The 25,454-nt window shown below is 41.6% G+C and overlaps 1 protein-coding gene across 11 annotated transcripts in view; it reads left to right on the top strand.

Annotated features, from left to right (window-relative positions):
- rasal2 (RAS protein activator like 2) overlaps positions 1-25,454 on the top strand; it is a 512,219-nt gene that overhangs the window by 399,217 nt on the left and 87,548 nt on the right. For 10 of the 11 annotated variants that reach the window (XM_069937683.1, XM_069937680.1, XM_069937678.1 and 7 more), the window contains one exon: positions 18,690-18,843. In XM_069937683.1, the coding sequence (XP_069793784.1) occupies positions 18,690-18,843 (154 nt within the window). Of the gene's footprint in view, positions 1-18,258; positions 18,366-18,689; positions 18,844-25,454 lie in introns of those variants that run through there. The other variant, XM_069937689.1, reaches the window with a different exon arrangement.

Below are 25,454 nucleotides of genomic sequence, written 5' to 3'. Positions count from 1 at the left end.
GTCCTCTACCGGCACCACCTACGGCTCCTAGAACGCTTCCACCAGCGTTGTCTCCGCTCCATCCTCAACATCCATTGGAGCGCTTACATCCCTAACGACGAAGTACTCGAGATGGCAGAGGTCGACAGCATCGAGTCCACACTGCTGAAGATCCAGCTGCGCTGGATGGGTCACGTCTCCAGAATGGAGGACCATCGCCTTCCCAAGATCGTGTTATATGGCGAGCTCTCCACTGGCCACCGTGACAGAGGTGCACCGAAGAAAAGGTACAAGGACTGCCTAAAGAAATCTCTTGGTGCCTGCCACATTGACCACCGCCAGTGGGCTGATAACGCCTCAAACCGTGCATCTTGGCGCCTCACAGTTTGGCGGGCAGCAACCTCCTTTGAAGAAGACCGCAGAGCCCACCTCACTGACAAAAGGCAAAGGAGGAAAAACCCAACACCCAACCCCAACCAACCAATTTTCCCCTGCAACCGCTGCAATCGTGTCTGCCTGTCCCGCATCGGACTTGTCAGCCACAAACGAGCCTGCAGCTGACGTGGACTTTTTACCCCCTCCATAAATCTTCGTCCGCGAAGCCAAGCCAAAGAAAGAAAGAAACCCTTCGGAATTTCCTTCACGTTGTCTGTCAAAGCAGCCTTGTCTTCTTTTAGCCCTCCTGATTTCTTTCTTGAGGTTTTTCTTGCATTTTTATGCACCTCAAGTACCTCATTTGCTCCACGTTGCCTATACCTGCTATACACCCCTCTTCTTCTGAACCAGATCCCCAATATCCCTTGAAAACTAAGGTTCTCTATGCCTCCTAACCTTGCCTTTAACCCTGACAGGAACATACAAACTGTGCTCTCAAAATTTTCTTGTTTCACTCTAAATAACAGACTATCCTTTTATCATGCAGAAATCATTGTAAAGGCATGTTGGAGCTATGGTCTTTTTTAGAACCGTTCTCAGCCTGAATAAAATACAAGCTTTAAGGGACACTGCCATAGTATATCCTTATCTATAACAAGCCATCTGAACAAAGCTCATGACTTGCTACTTCTGGTGAGGATGTTCATTTTTATTGAGCTACAGGCAAGTGACCTACTTTATATTTTGCTCTTGGTTCATTCTGAATAAAATACAATTGCAGTTATTTTGTTTGGAAGAACAATACTCAGCACTGATAATAGAGTGCCATTTCTCTGTTTGTGGTGACAAACAGAGAAGTACTCATTATTGATGAGGGTGCCCTGCAATTAAAATGTGTAAAATTATATTAGTTCAGGTACAGTGAAATGTGGGTTGGAAATTATGAACTGGGCATTTGGACTTATTGGGTTGAAGGATATATTAGAGTTTGGAAGAACTATTTTTTCACAGCGTAAAGCAGGAGTCTGGAATTTACTCCTGAAAGACTAGCGGTGGTTGAAACCATCACCATGTTGTAAAAAGGCTTCAACGTGCACAAATGTGTCACAGATCTATCAAGCTTACTGGAAATTTGGAGTTGCCCAAGCAGCTTTATTTCATCCAGCTGATACGACAGTTTGGTGAACTACAGTTCCATGCTGTTACCACGAATGATGAAGACATTTTCCATTTCTGGTTGCATCTCCTGATTTAATGGATGTTATGAAGGATGTTTACGTTGGCTGTTATTGCTACATTTGGCATTCTACAGCAAGAACATGATCTAGCAGTACTGATTAAATACATGGATACATGCCTGTAGTTTATTGTGAGTTAGCATCATGAAGGAAGCAATGTCTAAATTTGTATACAAAGAATACAAACAGTCATGGAGAGTCATAAGCCCCTTTCATACTAGCACCTTATCCTAGTAATTAACAGCCAATATACCGGCACTCGTGAATAAGCACGCAGGTGTCAAATCACCCGGAGATGGACCACTGAGGCAGGGTGTATCTGATGTTCATCTGATGCTGCATGCTGATTATAGGAACATAGGAAGTAGGAACAGGAGTAGGCCAAAAATGGCCCATCGAGCCTGTTCCGCCATTCAATACGATCATGGCTGATCTAATTTATGACCTAACTCTACCTACCTGCCTTCTCCCCATATCCCCTAATTCCTCTATCATGTTAAAATTTATCTCACCAAATTTTAAATATGTTTAATGAGGCAGCCTCAACCACTTCCCTGGTTAGAGAATTCCAAACATTCACTACTCTCTGGGAAAAACTATTTTTCCTCATCTCTATCCTAAATCTACTCCCCCAAATCTTGAGACTGTGTGCTCTCGTTTTAGTTTCCCCGGCCAGCTCAAAAAACCTTCCTACATCTATCCTATCCATACCCTTCATAATCCTATATGTTTCTATACGATCTCCTCTCATTCTTCTGAACTCGAGCGAATACAATCCTAGATGATCCCAGTTTGAAAGAGAAATGGACTATCCAGGGACCAAGTAGTAACACGTTGATTTTTTTGCATGAGTGCAGGAATGTGAAGGAAACAAAAGATTAAAAAGAAGCTATAGACTTTGTATTCAATTTACTTAATCCTGATCAATGTATTATGATCTTGTATTTGAACAAAATTAATCATGCCTAATTATAACATAATTAAGCATTATGTACAGCACAGTATGAGCCCTTCAGCCCCTGTTGTTGTGCTGACCTATATAAACCTTTATAAATTTATAAAAGATCGTGGGAAAGTGGTAGCAGAAATAAAACACATTGGCACACAATTTACAAAGATTGTGGGGAAGTTGAAGAGAGAGAGAGAGAGCGAGAGAGTGATGCCGGACCTACCCTCCCAGAATTCCGTACAGCAGAGAAAGGTCTGTGTGCATAGAGCACTCATGGAGGGGTCTCTCTGCTGCATGGAATTCTGGGAGGGCAGGTCCGCCATTGCTTGATGTGGCTCTCAGACATCACTGGTGGAGGATAGGAGCCCCTCTTCCCGGGGATGCCTGGTGGTGAGTGTGAAAGAATGCAGAGAACCGGTTAACAGTGATCCAGTGTGAATGGCAAAAATGGCTTCTTTAACCAGTTCATTGAATGGCCAATTTACAGTGAAAAAAGGCTATGGAGTAATGCAGCTTAGAGCAGGCCCTTTGGTCCAACTTGTCTATGCTGACCAACTTGGCACTGATTGGTTGGAATGCAATCAGTATGTTGTCCTGTGTTCTGCTCAGAGTAAGCAAATCCAAGATAATGCAGTGATTATGGAGAGGAAAAAAATCATGTAGTTTCCAAGAACACTGATGAGAGAGACTCCTTTTATGCAGAAATGTGTCGTGGAAAGTGTCCAATGCGTACATTGGCAAAGCCATGCCAAATCTTGAAACTTGAATTGGCATATTGCAAATCTTAAATGTGGTTTCAATTGTGTTTGACTCACTGATAGTTAGACACTAAAGGATATATCTTTAATCCTTTTTGCAGAGAAAACCCACTTAATTAGCATGTGAATGACCTGTCTTTAAAGGCAGCTGGGGTCATTCACATTGAACAAAGTAATGATGGGTCAATGCAACCTTTTACATAAGCAAGCCAGCATCCGGAGCTAAAGGAGGTTGAACCTGTAGCATTACAGCATAAACCCTTTTAGATAGAAGCTGTTGTGAAACGCATTGGTTCGGATATTACCTACCTTGCTAGTATCAGAAATGGGATGAAAATGACCCCCCCCCCCATCCCACCTTCATTGTACTTATACAGGTAGTTGAAGTGGTTAAAAAGCAGTTAATTCCTGTCTTTTAATGGCTGTGTCAAAGGAGTTTTTGAATTGTCGAATTAACAGTTGAGGTGAAACCATTGCGAGTTTGTTGAGTGATGTGTAGCCCCAATATCTGAAAACAGGAAATTAAATCTTTATATTGCTGACAATTAGCTTCAAATATTTTTAATGTGGCTGATGCTTACTGGTCCTATTTCATCCAAAGATGTGCCTGTCAACTGTATTCTGAAAGAGTGGTGTCACATCTTGGCTGGGTAAGGGTAAAATGACATTAGAGTACAATTTAGTTTTCAATGAAAATCTGTCAAGTTTCACTGGAGCCTGTCATGATACTGGCCTTCTGTATTGTGTGGAAAGGGTTAATTTATGGGTTCAGCAGGCAAGCAAGTCTGGACAGTGTGGTGTAATAATACATGTGCTTTATTTAAAAAGTACACAGTAAAAAGAACTTTGTGGCAGTCCCAGAGCAAACACAGTTAATCAGCTAAAACACCTACACACAGGTTAAGCTAAACAAGTTCAAATACAAGCAGCTTCACACACACACACACACACACACACACACACACACACACACACACACACACACACACACACACACACACACTCAGAGGTTCAGGTTACTGGCTCACAGCCAACCTTGGAATCCTGACCGAGGGAAGGAGCTCAGTGACAAAAGAGTATGCACAAACTCTCACCCAGCTCAGGAATAACAACCCATGGGCCAGGGACTCCTGACGAGGTGCCTTAACTGGCTATCTAAGATACACAACCTCTCACCCCAAGAAAATGGAGGACTATAGCTACAATGCCGGTATCTATTGGGTTGCCGGTAATACCCTGGTCGGCCCAAGGGTTGCTAGCTCATTATCTGCGTTCCCCTCCAGGTGGCATCCACCATGATGACAAGGACCCAGAATGAGTGCACAACTTGACCACAAAGAAAAGAGAGTAAACATTGGTGTTCTCAGGTTTAAATATCCTGCTCTGCTGAGCAGGGACTGTGTTGTACGGGACCAACCAATGACAGTGCATGCTCCGCTGGTGTGCAGTCATGCACCTGATTGGCAGGCTAGAGAGGCTGGGCGGTGCCTAAGGGATGATTGACATTTTTGTGTGACTTCTGATACAGAGGTATGGTTACCTTGGCAATGTAACACTTTCTCATTACTGAATTCAGTTTATGAACTGTAAAGTGATGTGAACTCTCTGCTTTGCAAATCACAATCATTGGACTGCTTTCAGAGAATTTAAAATCAAATTTAAGCTCAATAGGATGGTAGTTGTGAAAGGATCAGGCTTGTTGACCGGACTTAAGCCCTTTTCACACTGGCTAACCAGTAGATTGGCTGTTCAGCAAACCAGTTAAGGAAGCTGTTTTTGCCTTTCACACTGGATCACTGTTAACCAGTTCTCTGTGTCCTTTCACACTCATCACAAGGCATCCCTGGAGATAGGGGATTCTATCCTCCACTGGTGACGTCTGAGTGATGCTTCAAGCAATGGTAGCCCTGCCGTAAATCCTGATCAATGTATTATCTTGTAGTTAAACAAAATTAATCATGCCCAATTATAACATAATTAAGCATTATGTGAAGCACAATATGAGCCCTTCGGCCCCTGTTGTTGTGCCGACCTATATAAACCTTTATAAATTTATAAAAGACCATGGGAAATTGGTATAAAATACATAGCCACACAATTTATAAAGACTGTGGGAAAGAGCGATGGCGGACCTGCCCTCCCAGAATTCCGTGTGACAGAGAAAGGGTTGTATGCAAGGAGCACTTAAGGAAAGGTTTCTCTGCACACAGAATTTTGGGATGACAGATCCACCATCGCCCTCTCTCTCTCTCTCTCTCTCTCTCTTCGCCCCCCCCCCCCCCCCCCCGCTGCAACTTTCCCACAGTCCTTTAGAAATTTATAAAGGTTTACATAGGTTGGCAAAGTTTATAGCTTCTTTTTAATCTTTTGTTTCCTTCACTTTCCTACACTGATCATCAAAAACGTAATAATTGTGTCACTACTTTCTCCCTGGATAGTACATGTTCCTTTCACACTGGGCTAATTGGCATGCAGGCGTCAATTGACGCCGGGGATGATACAACCTACCTAGGTTGTATCATTCCCAGCGTGATTTGATGCCTGTGTGCTGATTAAGGAGATTCCACACTGGACCCTTAACTGATAAATTGTCCGTCAGTTACTAGAACAAGGTGCCAGTATGAAAGGGCAAAGTTAACCACAGGTTTTCATTGCATCTGCCAAAGAGAGCTACTGTAGATGCCTTCATTGCCTAATAAAGAGATGGTGTTGATACATTTTGTCAACATTCCCTATTTTGATCTCTAAACAGCATTATTTGTTGAGAATGTATAAATAATGACTAAGATTTAATTGAGTTCAGCTGTGATTCATATTTCAGTGAAAATGCCTTCTACCCTTACTGTTCAATTTGATGAATTGGAATGCCTTTTGAGGCATCAAAAGGCAGTTTTGAATAGTGATGCATTCTTTCTGGATAGTAGGACAATTAGACAAATTAAAGTGAAAAAAAGGAAGAATGATTCCATCAGAAGTTCAGAAAATTGAACAAAAGTTTGATCTTGAAGATTTCCTTTGAATAACTTGTACCTCTTGAGGCACAAATTGAAATTTATGGTTTGTGGTGAGAGCAAGTATTTTAATGGAATAGGTTTGTCAAATTGCCAATCATTTGTATCTCTGCACGGATGAAAGGTTTCTCACATTTTCATAAGATCAGGTGGCTCGGAATGAAATAGGGTATGTCTCTGGGGTCGTGGTGGGAGTTTTTTTTAACCAGTCACTTTGAAAAAATGTCCCGGATATTCCCTGCAGAATCATTATCCTTGAGAGTTTATTTTTAGTCTACAGATTTGCATTTAGAATACAATTTTCAATGAGCAAAGGTGAGATTGACATTGGGTGATAAAATGTCTTGCCTGAGAACTGAAGCCAGAGAATCATATTCTTTTGAGTGCACCATTAGCCTCAGTGGAACATTAAGCTGTCTTCCCATAAGGATCCCTAGTAGGACTCCTGTCCTTTGTGGAATTTATCTCCGATGGAGCAGAGACTAATGCAGCAAACACACAACTAATGGGAGGAAAATTTGACAGGTTGCAACTCCAGATTAGTCATTGATGCAGGAAAATGTGTGTCTGTTAACATGGCTATGCAAATGAAAGTCTCTATGCTGTAAAAAAAATTAAAATTTCTCACGATTCCTCTGATTGCCACATACCAAGCCATGCTTTAAATGCCCATTTACGTGGAGAAAGCATACGAGTTTGGTTCTGTTGATCTTCATCTTCAGATACATCTTCGGATCTGACTGCACCTACTTATGCAAAAATGATTGGCCCTTCAAAGAAGGGATGTTTCAGAAAAAAACACAACATCCTTCAGTATTTTTCCTGAAACTTCCCTCCTCTCTGTCAAACATGGAGTCATTGTCTTTTATAGTCTCTACTTTTATATACATACCCCTGTTTTAAGCAGGTTCCTTCTGCATGCACATCAAAGATGGAGCTTCATTCGGATTATCCACACATCAGACAGGCTGCCACCCTCAATCCATTCAAATGTATGAGTGGAGGGAGTGATGGATTTATTATTCAAAGATATTGATTTAATTGGACAGAGGGAAAATACTGCCATAAACTCCCATTTACCTTGCACTAAGGTTGAGAATTCTCAGTTCTTTGGACCTTGAGCTTGGGCCCTGGCTTAGCAGTTTCATCAGTGTCCTGATCTCTTAATACCCTTCATAACCATATAACCATTTACGGAGCGGAAACAGGCCATGTTGGCCTTTTGAGTCCGCACCGGTTCACTGATTTTGTGCGCCCTCTTCAGGCAATGGTCCCGGTAGATCACTTCGATGGGGGAGGGGGCGAAGGGAGACTCCATTGATCCTCTCTGCCACTCTTTTTGCAAACAAAGTCTGAAACTCATGAAAAATTCAAAATAAATTATCTCCAGTGCTGGATACTGAACAGTTGGCACCTTTTTATTATATTAAATATTAAGTTTCTCATTTCTACCTCTGCTCTGCAGATTTCCTTTTTAGCATCTACCCAATGGAAATTAACTATCCTTCTTTAAGAAGAAACCTTTGTTTGATGTATTTTTCTGTGATTAAGGAAGACTGGATGAAGAAAGTCTCCTGAGGCCTCTGCATAAATATACATTCAAATAATGTAACCAATGTAACTCTTTTGGACTTCTGACAGAATATCATTCCATTCATTCTGGATGCCCTCTGGCTCTTTAACCAAGCAAACATTGAGGTTTTGAGGCTTTGGCTGATCCTTCACTCAATGGTCCCTTTTCCACTTGCACCCTGTCCCAGGAATTCACTGGGAATTTACTGAGACAGAGTCCAGTGGAAAAAGAAAACACTGACCGAAAATTGAGCTGCCATTCACCACTTCAGCACTCTCTGTGTGGAGTTCCCTCCAATGTTCCCTTGTTTCACTTTTCACCCTTTACCCATATTCTCTAGTTCTTGTCTCACCCAGCCTCAATGGAAAAAGCTTGCCACATAATTTTGTCTCTCCCCCCCCCCCCCCCCTTTCCTGATGCCAGCGTGCTGATAAAAGCAGTGGAAAGGAACAGCAGAAAATCACCCCTTTCCACTTGAAGGTAGAACACTCCGATCCCTAGGGATGAGTGTGTTCTGTGGAAATGGCACAAATGGCTTCCTATCCTAGGACACAGCCCAGCCAATTAACTGGGATGCCAGTGGAAAAGGGGCTAATGCCAGTATGTGAACATTTTCCCATGCATGCTGAAATTAGTCAAAAGCAGGATATTTCTTTCTCTTACTCCAGGCCACAGTTCTGGAGGTTAATTGAGAACTATTGTAAAACCATAGAAGCATAGAAACAGGCCTTTCAGGCTATTTTGTTTATATCGAACTGTTAATCTGCCTGGTCCAAATGACCTGCACTCAAAATTGAGCTGCCATTCACCACTTCAGCACTCTCTGTGTGGAGTTCCCTCCAATGTTCCCTTGTTTCACTTTTCACCCTTTACCCATATTCTCTAGTTCTTGTCTCACCCAACCTCAATGGAAAAAGCTTGCCACATAATTTTGTCTACCTCTCTCAAATCTCCTCTCAGTCTCTGATGGTTCAGGGAATAATATCCTCACTTGTTTAATCTTTCCCTGTAACTCAGTTCCTCAAGTCCCGGAAATGTCTTGTAAATCTTCTTTGCACTCTTACAACCTCAAGTGAAATGAAGTCAAGTTTATTGTCATCTGATTGTACAAGTACAACCCAATGAAACAGCGTTCTCCGGTCTTCGGTGCAAAACATGCAGACACACAACCAGACATAACTCACATACAGACAAACAATACACATGCAGGACAAGCATTTCATCGAAATAAATAAAAAGATATTGTTTCATGAATATGAGAGTCTTGGATGGTTCGTTTGAGCAGTTCCTTTGTTCGTTCACCAATCTCACTGCCCGTGAGAAAAGCTGTTCCTCAGCCTGATGATGCTGGCTCTGATACTCCAATATCTCTTCCCAGATGGGAGCAGCTGAAAGATGTTATGTGTAGGGTAGAAGGGGTCTTCAATTATTTGGCTCGCTCTCTTCAGTCATCAATCCTGGTGGATGATATCAATTGGGGGGGGGGGGGGGGGAAGGAAGGAGGTGGTCACCAAAACTGCACACTATACTTTAAATTTGGCCTCAACAATATTCTATGCAACTTCATCATAGCATTGCAACTCCTGTATTCCATACTTTGATTTAAGAAGGCCAACCTGCCAAAATTCTCTCTTTACAAACCTGTGCCTCCACTTTCAGGGTGCTTTGCTTCTATATTCCTAGATCTCTCTCCTCAGATCTCATTCCTCAGTGCCCTACCATTTACCTCCCTTGGTGCAACACCTCACACTTGTCCACCTGCCATTTTGCAACCCATTTTTCCAGCTGGTCCAGATCTGCTGCAAGCCTTCCTCACTGTCTACAACACCAACAATCTTAGTGTCATCTGCAAACTTGCCGATCTAATGATCCAAGTACCTTCGGCCAGAAGCAGCAAATGGATTCTAGTCCCAAAATCTCCACCATCACAGAAGCTGACTCATTGGAATGCTTGGAGCTATGGTTATAGTTGCTGACAGCGACCTTGGTCTGGTGCCATGAACCAAGCTGCTTTCATGCTCTAGAGCACGAGACACTGCCATTGAACAGTGCGCAATATTGTCCAACCATGCATTGTTCACACAACAGAGGGATTTCCTCTTTCCATCCACAAGGAGGCCACTTATCATCAGTCCCATTGTCCCTGCATTTCCCTGTTACCTCTTCTCTCTTAGATGCTCGCCAGCTCTTAATTCTTCTGCTACTTACATAAACCAAGGGCAAATTATGATTGCCACTTGAACTGCTCCCACATGTTTGGGATGGGGGAAGAAACTTGAGCACATGGGAGTTGCCACTTGAACAAGGGGAAATATACCAACTCCACAGAGAGAGCACTGGTGGTCAGGAACAAGCTGCATCAATGAATCCAATCCTAGAAATTATACTCTACTCTCAAATGTTATTGCGGTGGTTGCAGGACAGCCAATCAGCCACAGAATTATACAGCAAGAGATCATCAGTTTGTTGTGCTTGGGTCAACCATCTTGGCTGGTTTGTCAGTAGCATTCATGAGTCTGGGATTGTGGCTGATTCAAGCCACGGTGTGCATAATATATACTGCAACAATTCACGAAGGATCCTTGAACAACAATGGCCAAATGTAAAACGTACCAGCCTGAAAAATAAGAGCATCAGATGTGAGAATGGGTCCACCTGCAACTCCTTCAAATCAATGCAGTTTGAGTTGCAAATCTGTTCACGATTGACTTATCTAACTCTTGGCTCTTCCTCCCCTGTTCCTCTTGGGACAACTTTCTCCAGAGGAACTGGGCTTCTCAAAGTCAGTTGCTGCTATCCTCTTCCAGTCATGTAACAGCAAGCATTAGATGCCACTGATAACCTGCATCCCAAGCAAGTTAATAAAAGATTGAATCTAGTCCCTGAATTGATCAATCTTGTGCAGTTACATGAATGACTTGTCTTTTCAATAAAACTCTCTTGCTTGATGTTCTTCTGCATTCTTTCAATTAAAAGGTATTATCATCAGATCTTTAGGTTTCCTCAGAGAAACAGCTGCCACACTGATTATTTCAGTGATCTTATCTTTTGAACTTGCAAACTGTCTGCTTATACTGGCTATCTTCACAGAGTGTTTCTCAAAGTAAGGCAGCTTCTTCCTAAAACCTTGTGCATTTGAAAAGACATGAAACACTTCAGTTCTCCTTCCTTCCAGAAGGAAACTGTTTTCAGCCAGTAAGTCATCATAGACACTCTGAGTAGTAATGATATCCCAGCTCTGCTGTTGAAGCTTACCATTGTCATACCTTGAGCTGAGTGTGCAGGATGGATGTTGCAGTAATGTCCCAATCACCATTTTGATTGAGGCATTCAATCTTTGAAATGTCTGTGTTGTGCACAAGGATGCCGGCATGACTGGCTACCCATCCTTGGGAACAAACAAAAATACTTGCAGGTCAGAAATGCAAACAGAACAAACTAGAAACACTGGGCCAGTCAAGCAGCATCTGTGCAAAGAGAAACCGTTAATAGCCTCTTTTCCATTGGCATCCCAGTTAATTGGCTGTGCAGTGTCCCAGGATAGGAAGCCTTTTGTGCGGTTTCCACTAGGCCACCCTTAACTGGGACACTAATTGCTTTTCTACTGAACACAACTCATCCCTGGGTATCAGAGTGTTCTATTTTCAACTGTCCCTTTTCCACTGGTTTTGTCTGCAAACGTGGGGAACATGAGCAGGGTTCATCCCCAGTGGCCTGTTTGGACAGTGTTCCTTTTCCATTGGACTCTGTCCCAGTAAATTCCCAGTTAATTCCTGGGACAGGGTGCCAGTGGAAAAGGGGCTAATGTCTCAGGTCTGGAACCTCTCAACAGAGAGCAGTTTTCGGGGCTCAGTAGACGTGAGAATGTCTGCTTTGTGTCTGCATCATCATTGAGTCATTCCTGCTGGTTGTCATCATGGTTTAGTTTTTCTTTTGTAAAGTCTGGGTTTGGCCTGCTGGGCATGTCCCACAATTTCCCTGTTCTCAACATATCTCACAGATAAAGAACATTCATCTGATCTTCACTGCCACGTTACATCATCTGATCACATTGTATCAAAGATATTCCTTTTGTTCTACTCATCCCTCCTCTATTGTCTCTGTCACCTCAGAATAACACATTTTCTCTAATTTAATGAAGGATCCTGGACCTTAAGTGTATATCCTTTCTCTTTTCATGGATGCTGACTGACCTGCTAAGCTTTACAAGCACTTCCAGATTTTATTTCAGATTTCCTGCATCTGTATTTTTTTTGACTTTCACTGTAATCTTTGTATACACAGCAGCTTTCAGCTGCTCTTATCGGGGAAGAGCCAGAACCACCAGGCTGAGGAACAGACTTTTCCCACAGGCAGTGGGAATGCTGAACGACCAAAGGAATTGCTCACACTAACTATCCGAGACTATCATATTCATGAAACAATATTTATATTGGTGAAATACTTGCCCTGCATATGTATTGTTTGACTGTATGTGTGTTATGTCTGGTTGTGCGTCTGCTTGTTTTTGCACCAAGGACCGGAGAATGCCGTTTCATCGAGTTGTACTCGTACAATCAGATGACAAGAAACTTGACTTTACTTTTGCAAGCCTTGGTACAAATTAGTTGAATTTTAATTTGCTGATGAACTAAATTTGCAAACTAAGTTTGCTTTTTTAAAAAAATTCTGTTTTATTAAAAAAAAGATTTATTAGAGTCTTCTGTTTATAAGTTTTGAGTTCAAGGACAAGTAGAAACACTTTGGTGAAAAAGCAAGGAAGTACTGCTGATTCCTGTACAGAATTTAATTTTGCATGATTGAGAAGGTCACAGTGGGCCACACATAACATGAGGGTTTAATTGAGTGCATTAGTCTCATCATTTTAATGTGGCTGAACAATGAGGTGAAATGAAACATTCCTTCAATTCCGAGGGACTCATATTCTTTTAAAGAATATTTTCCATGCATGTGCTCATTTCCTTGCCTTTATTTTGCTGAAAATCTGCTTGCTCTCTGAAAAAGATTGAGTGGAGCAAATGCTCTTGCATGTTGTTTGGCATAATACTTTGTGCCTGCTCAATCTGAAGTTTCATCACTGAAAGTGACATTCTTTATTGGATTGCTAAGGACAACTACCTTCATGTCAGTTTATGTGATTCTTATTAGCATTTTTTTTGTTCAATTTGACATTTTGATTTTATTATTCAGTTTCCTGCTTTGTTACAGTTAATTAAAACTATGTGGCCACCAATGCAAGCAGTTCATCCTTGCACAATGTCAGCCATTATTTTAATGAGAGATAAATGGCTGAAAAAAATTATTTTTTTTTCCCAGTCACTTTAAAGATAAATTATGATTGTGTACATCTTGACTCTTGTTCCTGACTGTGTTCTGGCCAGTAAATATCTTTTATTGTACTCTTGACCATCCATCATTCGACATTTAATCCCTGTCACGACAGTTTGAATTGGCCAGGATCCAAATGAAAGCATCTGAAAAGAGCATTTTACGCAGTGGGCTGCTGCACTCGAGCTAACGGCTCAGCTGGGGTGTGCTCAGAGAGACTGAAGATATCATGTGATGGACAGTCCTTCTCGAGGTGAAATCACTATTGTTCTTCTCAAGGGTCACATTGATTTCCATTGCTGTGATCGGTGTGCTATTCCGCAAATGCTGCAGTAAAAGAAGCAGCATTCGAGTCTGCTGTCGTGGCCCCTGCTGCCTTCAAACACTAATCTCTTCTTAGGTGCATTGCCATAACAACTGCCCCAGGTGGGACAACGCAACGTACGTCAGGCCCATGTTTATGTTGTTTAAGAGCCAGTGATGAATTGTTAGTTTTGTTCGGGAATCACTTTCAGCCCCTTGTACAGTACACTTCCCTGTGCAATGCAGGTTATTGAAATATGAAACGAATGAGTCACTGCTTCCTCTGCCTAGAAGTGAAGAAGATCATTCTAATTCCATTGTGTGCGCCAGGAAGAAATGGGATCCAGCTGTGTGATTAAACGGAGATTTTAAAAATTGGTCATTTCAATTCCTGTTATGGGTTGAACATGGGAAAATCTTGTCTTCTTCTCATCAAAGTAAAGAGAAGATCATTGGCATCTTCAGCCAAGGTATTGAGACAAGGGGAAACAAAGTGTCCAGCCTTCAAGCGATCAAATGTGTTAGTTGCTTGGCCCTGCTTTCAGGAGAGAAGTCAATATGTTCCAAACCTTTGACTAAAATGAAGAGGATTGTACGTGAGAAGGAGCAATAATTTGAGTTGGCCTGATCATCAGCGTGTAGTTGAGGAAATTCATTATCGTGTGTGGGATATTTCAATTGTTGAAATTGGAGCCTGTTATCTTTCTTCTGTCCATGGAGATTCTCAAGTGTTCAACTCGGCAATGTGGAAACCATTGTTCGTTTTAACAGGCACAGCATTTTCAGGGAAAAAAAAACTACCCTGGATGGAATTAAGCTCAGAAGATTTGTGAGCCGGATGAGTTCTTGAAAGTATCGAAGAGCCAACCTCGTCCAGCTATGATTTGAAGATTGGGACAGGAATTGGCTTTACTTTTGGTCTGGGGAGAAAGTGAAATCACTTTCTCCCCTAGCTGCTGGTACACGGCATCATGATCTGGGGATGTTCTGTGAAGTGGCTGCGTAGCTGTCTCATGTAAGTACAATGCTATGTCAGTTTGGTTGAGCAGTTTCGGACCTAAACAACATGATTTTGAAAAATATTCTGTGGTTTTGATGATTTGACGTGGACAATACATCTTTCATTGTTTTCTTCTCAGCCCTTATGTCTCTCTGGATTTGTTTCATATTACCTACAGGTGTGTGGGCCATTGTCTTTTTAATCATGCTTTCTTCACTTGTGGTACTTGAAATCCATTGCAAACTGATGAATGTACGACTTTTATTGTTTTGTTTTGAACACAGAACATTACATCACAGTACAGGCCCTTCAGCCCACAATGCTGTGCCAACCATGTGAACCTATTCCACAACAATCTAATTTTTCCCCACCCTCTATTTAAACCACATTTCTTTGCTTCGACTGATCAAACAAACATGTTCTCCTCCATCCCTAGGGCTTTAGCTGAAGCTACACAATTACAACTGTGAACATAATTTTGCTCAAGTTGCAAGCATGGAACTACATGTTGTAGTCTCTGCAAATTTACTCACTTACACTAAGTTTTTGTTGCATCGTGAGAATATTTTATTGATACTGAGACAAATGGAAGTGAACATTGGCTAAATTTATCTGCGCACAGGTGTCAAAAACTTGTGTGAATGTGTTGTGGAGAAATGACATTTTTGGACAGAGTTTCTTTAATGTGGAATTTCATTTGGGATGAGGATGATTTGATTTCACTGCCCCATACACTCTGAAAGTTTACCTGCGCACTCTGATAGTTTACCTTTACCTGCCTATCAGGAATGTTTAATTAATACACAAAAGGACTGGAGAAACCCAGCAGGTTCCGCAAGGTCAATCATAGGCATCCTTTTGCAGGGGATCAAAGCATTGAAACTTGTTCGACACAATCAATGAAGCATTTTTTGTGCATACTTTGTGTATTTTGCAAAAGTGCTGCAGAATCCAGTTAATGTTCTTTTTTCTCTCTGGGAGTGTAGATTCATGTTTCTGAAGGAAATTGAAATGGGTATGATGATTTTGTCCTTGCCTGCAGATTTATTTGAATTGTGGGCAGAAATATTTTACAGAATCCTCTCAGAGAATTGAACTTGCAAACATAAAGACTGTGACACTGCACAAACCCCCTACATCGTGAGAACATAAAAAAATTACATTTTGTGGGCTCTTTCTTGGAGTATAGTGAATGAGGAAGGAATTAAATCCCCTGTGCCTATAGAGAGCATTGTAGTGTATCTACAATTGGGCACCTTGCACATATAGACCTTCTGAAAGGACTTTCAACATTTTTTCACTCCTCTTTTTATTTAGACATACAGCACGGTGACTCCCATGAGTCCATGCCACCCAATTATACACCCAATTAACCTACACCACCAGTACATTTTTGAACGGTGGGAGGAAACCCACACAGACACGGGGTGAACATACAAACTCCTAACAGACAGCGCGGGATTCAAACCCTCATCTGGTCCCGATCCAATCGCTGGCTATCCTTACTCTCCTGCTGTGAGCCTCTGAAGGTTTTGCAAAGTAAAAATTGTACTAAAGCAGAACAACAATATTCCTCTCTATTTCTGAGCCTATTCTATTTTTGGAGTCTATGAAAAAGCTCAACTGTTTAGAGATTTTAAATTGAGAATTCATTTTTGAAGAACTATTTTTAATAAAGATCTGTTGTGTCCATTGTTTTTTTTTACACCCCCAATGTGCTTGCTGAAAGGTAGTTTGCAGTGAAATGTTTAATGCTTTGCAGTAGCTGACATTGCATGCATGATGCAGTTTTGGAGATCGTTGTGCTGAGGTGTCGGTTTCCCAACTGAACTGAAGCATTACTGGTGCATTTATGAAACAATACTTTTCTGTGCTTTGTGTATTTTAGCAAACCTGAGATCTGCAGGGTTAGGGCTCAAAAATAATCGTTTTGCATGTTCGTCAACAGTGCCGGTTTTTGAGAAGTGCAGGAAACAAATTTGTATTTTCTAATCTCCGTTAATAGGGAGTTCACATTAGCTGCAGGGATGTTGGTGAGTTCCTGATCTTTATCTTGTTAGAAGTTGCCAGTCAGGGTCAAGACCCTGCGTGATGCAGTTAAAAGAATAAAGGGAGCAGATTTTTATCTCTTGCAATTATTTCCGAGCATCTGCCTCTGAGCACCATTAACATTGGTCTGAGAGGCAGGCGTGGCGTGGTGCCTGCACGCTGGAAAGAGAGGCAGCAACATAGATGATTTTTAAAGGGAAACCAATATTTTCGGACCTGGACCCTTCGCCAGGGACAGCCAGATGGTGTGTGACCCGCTGAGTTTCTTCGGCATGTGTGTGTATATTGCACTCAGTCTAGCATCTGTAGACTTTATTGTTTAACATGATTTTTTTCTCAATATTGGTAAAATATTGAGCAAATAATTTCAAATCTGCAGAGTTTTAAATCTCTTCTCCAATAATTACGTGAGTTTACAACCTTTGAGAAGTTTTTCATGTTTAAGTTATTTTCCCATTTAGTTGTTGAAAAGTTATGACAACTCACAGCAGTTGTAAAAAAAAACGATTTGCCAGAGAAATTTACACTGAGTTCTTCTGGCAGGCTGGGTTTTTTTTTTGCTGCAGTCTCTAGTCGGTCTCTTATAATGGTTGTCTATCCCTTTAGTAATCCATGGTAATTCCTTTCCACAAAATTAGAAGATAGCATGCTGTTGAGCCAGTTACAGTCTGGTTTGATTGTTACTCCTGTGTAGATTTGTGTGGTAAGAGATTGAATCACAGTTTCTACCATTGATGTTAATCTATATTGAAATTCCAGTGTGATCATTTTGCAGCAAATGTGGAGCGTGTGTGTTGGCTGTGATTTCCTCAGCCTTCCCTAAAGCTGAATAACAACCTCTCATTTGCTGTCATTAGCTGCTTTCAGGTGCTCGGACGCAGATAATGCGCCGGCAGACGCGGCTGTGGGAATGCAGCTGGGGCGTTCAGGTGGCCGCGGAGAAGATGCCTTTCTGTCATCTGAACGTGCCAACTGAAGGAGAGCTGCAGCCGACCGAACGCTGGCTCCTGTGGACTGTGGCCGTAGTCCCCACTGCTGCTTTCAGGTGCAGCAGGGGATTCTCGGAGCCGGAGATTATACCTACAGGAGGAGGGTTAGGTAAGTGCTCCTCCTGGCCAGGTTCTCCACTTTCAGGTGGCCTCCCGACAGCCGCATAAGGGTAGAATATGCGGCTTTGCATCGGGGTATTTTGGCCACCTGAAAGTGTCCAATGGCGATGAAGAGAATCTCCACTGGAATGAAATATTGGAGTTCCTGATGCCAAGTTTGGGTTGGTGCCACACTGAAGGAGGGAAAAAACATTGAGTGACAGCAGAGAAAGCTGCTACTGTGCTCCATCCAATTATGACAATCACTGAAGTTAAGTAATTTATTCGGAGAGTATTCAGTGAACAGTAAGCAGCTGGTTTGTTGTGAAGATATCAGTGGCATGGCTTGGTAGGGTGTTGTCACTGTTATTTAATTTCGTCTTGGTTGTGTTCAAATTTATTGCAGCATAGTTCATAGAAATAGTGTCTAATTCTGTGCACTACAGAGAATTAGCACACAGCATTCCAATCATATCAGATCAAAAGGAGAACAAGCATTTGGTTCTTTCCCACTAATCTGGCTGTGTTGAGCATTGATTTTTCCACACCTGAAGGTTTCAGCAAATATTGGGTAATGCCTTTTGCATAATACATCAATCATTTGCTTACTAGGAACCAGTCTTCATAGTTTCCATTTGAGAGAAAGATATATATTTTATTGCACAGCAAACAATGAACTGCTGAAGGAACTCAGCGAGTCAGGCAGAATCCATGGTAAGTCAGTGTTTTGGGTCAAGAGCCTTTCTCAAGACTTCATCTCGACCTTTTCTACCCGTGGTTCCCTTCAGTGATTGCACAAGATTCTAGAATCTGCAGTTTTTATATTTCTATATTTTTATTGTTTCTTTTCTTTGACTACTACTGATGCCCCATTGTATTCATGTGTCATTTTCTTTCAGGCAAGTACAATTTATTTATGGCTCTCATCTTGCCACTCTGTTAAATCTCTCATGATTGTTTCAAATGGACCAAGGCTGAAGTATTTTTTAATGTTCTGTGTGATGTACTTTTCCATGAATTATTTATTGTTCCTTGCAGGTCTCGCGCTTTACCAAAATTGAAAGAATCTCGTTCCCATGAATCCCTGCTGAGCCCTGGCAGTGCAATTGAGACTTTGGAATTGAGCATGGAACAGGATGTCTTCATTAAACCTTTGCACAGTAGTATCCTGGGGCAGGATTTCTGCTTTGAGGTAATGTTTATCATCTAATGAGATTTTTATCTGGGATCAGAAGACCTACACTTTTTATGAGAATTAAGTTGTGCACGCAGATGAGGTTAAAGGTCGGTTTGGGTCATAGAAGCATTACAAAATACTAGTATGCACCTTCTTGGTTTCAGTTGGAAAATTTTATATTTCTCAGGTCCCAGCTCAAAACTGAGAGCTTGCACCAGGTGCAATACACAACATGTTGGAGAAACTTAGCAGGTCATTCAGCATTCAGAGGAAGTAAAGGTTAACTGACTTTTTATGCTTAGGCCTTTCGTTAAATTATCAGTGAAACAGGCAGGGGTCTAAATAAAATAAGTGTGGGGAGAGGGGGGAAGGGACAGAGGGAGGAACACAGGCAAGAGATCATAGGTGGATGCAGGTGGGATGTGTTGGGCACGACCAGTTGCCCCAATAATCACAAGGTCAAAGACTGAGGGGAATGATAGGCTTTATTGCACATAAGACTTGAGCTGGCCCGGATCCAAGCTAAGGAAGTGCAGGGAAGGGAGAGGTGGCCTGACCAAAATGGCCTGGGTCTCAGAGGAGGAGTCCAGGTGAGAGTGTCAACAGGGGCAGGCCAGCCCGAGCCTTTACCAGCCAATGAGTACATACAATCCATACAATTACTGCAGGGTAGAAGAGAAAAGGCCATTTCAGATAGCCAATTAGCTGAGATGTAAAGGCAGAGAAACTCTGCCAAAACACATAATCACCTACCTTTCTAAACGTGCAGAGGCGGTCTCCAAGCCGCATATTCCAACCCCTCTCTGAGAGGAATAATCTCCACAGCACAGCCCTCCACCAATCAATCTGAATGTACAGCCGTACTATGGAGCTGTTTAGGGCCAGGCTGAGCAGTGGGGGCTGGCAGGACAGCAGGAACCGCCGGGGCAGCAGGGGCCAGTTGGGCAGTCATGGCAGCGGTGTCTGGTGGAGCAGCGGGAGCTGTCAGCTGTGGCCGGCTGGGCAGTCAGGGCAGCGGAAGCAGTCGGGGCAGTGGGGACCAGCGGGGTGGCGAGAGCTGTCGGGCGGCTGGTGCGGGCTGGGACAGCCACACTGGGCCTCTCTCTGCGGCTCAAAACGCGGCAGAGCAATGACCATCTTCCCTCCCGTAATCCCCCATGCAGCTGGAACTGTTCTGGGAACCATAGAGCAGTTTCAGGTGCGTGGGGAATTATAGGTAAGGAAGACAGCCATTGCTCTGCCGCGTATTGATGACGGGTGGCGCCATGGCACCAGTCGCCCCACCTCCAACAGATCCGGAGAGTGCTACGAGGTGCCTCTGAATATGAATGGGACGCTGGAGCAGCCTTTTAAGGCTGCTGTCTGAAAGGTAAGTTCCCATTTTACTATCTGCTCCGTAGCTGATCTCAAGGCAGAGGCCCTACATGAAATGACCTAAAGAAACTGATAAGGGGAGTGGGTAGCTCTGTAATAGGAAGAGGAAGGAAAAGTGGAGTGAAGCAGGAGGCAGGGAAAAGGAAAGGGAGATACTTTGGGGAGGGGGGGGTAACAGAAATTGGAGGTCAATGTTAATGCCTTCTGGTTGGAGAGTTCCCAGACAGAATGTAGGGTGTTGTTCCTGAACCTGAGTGCCTTTGATTGTGTTTTTAATTTAATTGCGGATCTGAGGCAGCAGGAGAAAAACTGTTTATTTATTTCCCAATCCACCTCCTCCATTGTGCCAAACCAGTCCTTTCAATGAACGTGTGCTCCTAATATTGTCAATCCTCTTCCTTCCCAAGGCAATGAGCTGACCCCTCACATCTCACCAGTACTCATGTCAAACTTCCCCTACCCCAAAAACGGGACTAATCTCCACTCCTCACACCCTAACCCATGGCAGTTTCTCTCGTTTGCTCTCTTCTTCTGTTGATTATTTCCAAGGAGCACCATGAACAGGGTAAAACAGCATGTATTGAGGTGTTTCAACTCAAAGATAGATGCTCCTTGCAAACTGGGAATGATTTGGAGACTGCCAAAGCTTGTTTCAAGCCAGTTAATGAGCTGTGGTTGCCTATTTCTGAAGCTGGAGAGATTTTTAAAAGTAACCGTTCTTCTCCAGAGTCCCTTATCACTCACCAAGATGACAGATATCAGAAACGTGCCCTGTAAGCAGGAAGCTTTTCTTTAATCTCCTGTTGCACTTTATTTGGATATACATATAGCTGCACTTTGGACTATACTTAGATTAACTAATAACGTTTAAGCTACTGACTGGTGTCAAGCAACACAAGTTTACAACAAACTACTTTGCCTCTTATTTTTGAAGCAAAACAAAAGTTAACTTCTCAGTTTTAATATATGATCGTACTTGATGTTAAATAGACATTCAGAATAATGCTTCATGGATGATTTCTTCCAATTTATTCAGAAATGTTTACATTGTTCCAGGTCATATCTGAACAGCTTCTGTTGAAAATATTTTGCTTTGATATTCGGGTGAATTAACCATCTTTTCATAAGATGCATTTGTGAAATATGATGAAAAATATTTTTGCTGTATATTTATCAGATGCTGTTACAGATTTTGTATTTGAAAGGACAGAGCTTTCCCACAAGGGGCAAAACTCTCATTGCCTTCACTTGAAAGTTGGAATCTTCACTGGATTAATTTATCCTGAGGGTCCAAATTTGGGAAACTTGTGAGATCAAGTGCTTTAAGTGTGGAGATGTCAAGACAGAAAGTACTGCAAATGTTATTGGATGAATGTGAACAACTTTATTTTAACAGGGAGTATTTATTTCTCTTTGAGCAGTTGTCTGGGTCAACTGAAAGGCAGAAAGCAGCTGGCGATTAGCAGGAACTAAATTTTCCTTTCGAGGAAAAAACAGATTACATCTGATTAAAAAGAATGGGGTCATTTTTTTAAAAAAAATTCCTTCCTTCAAGAACTTGTGCAATCATATTGCTTTGATTTCACCAAACTCCTGAAACATATTCAGTCCAGAAAAAATCAATGTTGCACTTATCTAAACTTTCAGAAGTGTTGAATGTGTTGGCCAATAATGAAAGGATAAATTAGGTATGTGAATGGCTTCTGATATTTTTCTAGGAAGTAGTTATGACTGTCATTTTATGGGACAAGGTGAAATCTTTCAAATTCACCTTTAAAACAATCATAATATGTCTCAAGGGAGACTGCACTTGCAATTTTCAGTATCACACACTACCTATTTCAAACCACTCATTGCACTAAGAGCAGGTGCACAACAGAACTCATCCGCACTGTGTTTGTGAAGCAAGGAATGTAATTAATTTGCAATTTGATCTCCAGCTCATTTCTCTTCAGTTAAAACGTGATCACTCATTCCTAATATTTCTATTGCACTCTGCCAAGCTGCTCTCTCCATTCTGATTCTCTTTTTCACATGTGGCACCAATTGCCTCCTTCACACCTGGTTGGAAGTCAGCTGTTACATGGAAAATGAGATATATAGTACCTTTCATTTTTAAAGATCGAGAGAGATGATAATGCAGCAACTGAATTGCGTCCTTATGTTCTTCTGCAACACAAATTCATAACCTGCAGAAGCACAGCAGTAACTTGATGGCCCTGTCTTGATGATGGCATTTGTTGCCTGCAAATTAAGCCACCTCTCTGGATGAGCTCTGCCTTCCAGCATTCACATTGAAGAGCTCTTGTACATCAGACCAACACGTGAAGAGCATGCAATACCCAAATGTGCAGGAAAAACTCAACAGGACACACAGCATCCAGAGGAAGTAATGGGTAACCAACGTTAAGGGCCTGTACTCTTCCTCAAGGTATCAGCAGAATCAGGCAGGGACGAATAAAAAGATGGGGGGAGGAGGGAGGAAGAGGCAGAGGAAAGAGCACATAAGGGTTCTTAGCTATATGCCTGTGTGTGGGGAATGGGAGGTTCCTGCATGTGGGGAATAGGAGGTGGAATGGGAGATGCCTTTGTATGATTTAATTTACTTGCACACCAGCTATCATGATATCTTGAAAAACTAATATCTTGATGCAATGAGAAGGTTCAAGACAATTAGAGAGTAAACACTGTCACAAGAACCTATGACTGACTCAGACCCTTAGAATCATGTGCACTGTGTCTGCAGACTGCCACGCGATTGTCCGCTGCCTCTGCAATGCTCCTGCTCCCTCGGCTTTCCTTCCTCTAACCCACAGGCAATTGGAGAGTGGGAGGGCAATTGAAGGAAGGGGTTGGGTGAAAGAATAAGGAGAGATTGATGAGTAAGGCACTTCTTTCTCACAAAGATCACTGGCCATCAGAGATTGTTTTTTTCCAACTGATCATGGTATCTCCAGTGATTGCTTAAGGTGTAACAACAAGCTCATGCTGACTGAACTTTGAGCTTCATTGCTGTGTAAGTATACTGCAGCAGATCAATGTTGTATTTACACAAATGGTGAGCTGTCAGCTGTATTTTACTCATTTTTCACTGGCACTATTCACATTTGAGAGAAAATTTATTTGATGTTGATAGACCTAATGTCAGCTAAGGTCACTTTTGAAACGGAGTTAAATTACATTTTGTGGAAATCTACCTACCATTTTTCAACTCTTCAATTAAATTGTCCTTTCACTATGAGCCCAGAGGTCCCCAAAACCCAGCAGCAATAGAAATTCACCAAGCTAAATGTTCACTTAACAAAAGTTATTTTTAATTATCTTTAAACATGAAAACAGGATCAAACTTTAACTTATTACTAACTTAACCCCCCCCCCCCCCCTTCAAATTCTAAGTGCTTTTTAAATCTGGTTATAAGTGTAAGTTCAGAAAAGTTCTTTAATTCACAGCCCAATCTCACTTCTCACTCCTCCAAGTTCACTGATTGCAGGCAATTCTTATACTGTGCATAAAATTTAACATTTATGAATTTCACCTGGCTTTGGTGCTTGAAAAGTAAATAGTTGCCGCTCAGTAAGGTTCTTGTTAGTTTTCAGAGAGAGATTTGTTGCTCGTTGGACACCCACAACTGATTCCTTCAGATCAACCACTTCAGTATTTTGCTGAGCCCATCAGGGTTTTTCAGATGATAACTTCTTTCTTTCAGGTCACCACAGAGTTCCTTTTTGTTTCCCTTATTTCAAGTGAAACATTAGGCAGCCAGTCCTCTCCTCTTGTATGGACCACAAGGGCTTTGACCAGGCTGAACTAAGAGCTCACAACTCATCTTCAAAATGTTTTTTTTCCACAAGCTTGCTAGCTTGTCAGGTTCTAGTCCAAGCTGCTGATCTGTAGAACTGAATTCTCCCTCTCTCTCTCTCTCTCTCTCTCTCTCTCTCTCTCTCTCTCTCTCTCTCTCTCTCTCTCTTCCAGAGAAAACCACATGACTCTCTTAGAACAGCAAACTGCACTCAGACAGACTAAGGCTCCAGACCTAATCTTCCAAGTTCGCTCATCCGTTGCTTTCCAAAACAATAATCATTACTCCACAGCATATCCAATTAACACCTACTTAAGTCCTTATAGGCATTCTTCAAAGTTTGTGCAAAGGCACTCAGAGCCTGAACTGTCTGGCTTGAGCAGAGCTCTGGGCATTTTAAATGAAATTTGTTTGTATCTGTATGTGACCTAAACTTAAAAAACTGACCACAATTTATTTCTCAAGAAAATAAAGAATGTCTAGAAGCTCTAATTTTACAAGAAGAATTGCATTAAGCTGCATTTTCATTACAATCAAGTAAAGCTCTGAGGCCTCAACAAGTTTCATTAAAATAGAAATTATTATTATATCTATAGATTCCTAAATATCATGTATACATCTTCTACTCATAACAATGAATGTGTTTTATCCTTAGATGCTGAAAAAGCATTCAACAGAATAGAATGGGAATATTTATTTGCTACCCTAATAAAATTTAATTTTAGCTCAGCTTTTATACATTGAATAAAACTTTTACATATATATATATTTATCTAATGGCCTCAATTCATACGAATTCCTAGCAATCCAAGCTTTTTAAACTACATCAAGGCACGAGACAAGACTATTGCTCTGCGGGAAAATCCTGATTGATCTGTTTTGTTTAGAGGAACTACTGAACATAGGTTATCTCTTTATGCAGATCACCTTTTATTGTTCATTTCCAACCCCGAGTTATCCATATCAAATATACTGTCATTACTTTCTCATTTTAGCAGATTTGCCGGTTATAAGCTCAATATTCACAAGACCGAATGAATACCACTGGAGGATGCACCAGAACTTTATTCTAAATATCCATTCAAAATAGTGAATGAACATTTTAAGTTCTTAAGCATTATCATAACTAAGAATTTTTGAAGTATTTTCAAAGAAAACTTTGCACTTTTAGTCAACCATATTAAATCAATTCTTACCGTATGGTTACCACTCTCATTGACTATGATTAGTCATATTAATTTGTTTAAAGCAAATATTCTACCAAAATTTTTACACTTCTTTCAGTCACTCCTGATATTTATTCCTATGTCCTTTTTTGACAATTTTGAATCAATTATTATGTCATTTATATGGCAAAACAAGAAATCTATATTCAACGAAAGGTATCTTCAGAACACTAGAAATAATGAGGGATTAGCCCTACCCAATTTCTGTTTTTACTACTGGGCTATA

This window comes from Narcine bancroftii, chromosome 5, assembly GCF_036971445.1.
Source record: "Narcine bancroftii isolate sNarBan1 chromosome 5, sNarBan1.hap1, whole genome shotgun sequence".
Classification (NCBI taxonomy): Eukaryota; Metazoa; Chordata; class Chondrichthyes; order Torpediniformes; family Narcinidae; genus Narcine; species Narcine bancroftii.
The sequence above is the reverse complement of the archived record's forward strand: the minus strand, read 5'-3'. Positions and strand labels throughout refer to the sequence as shown.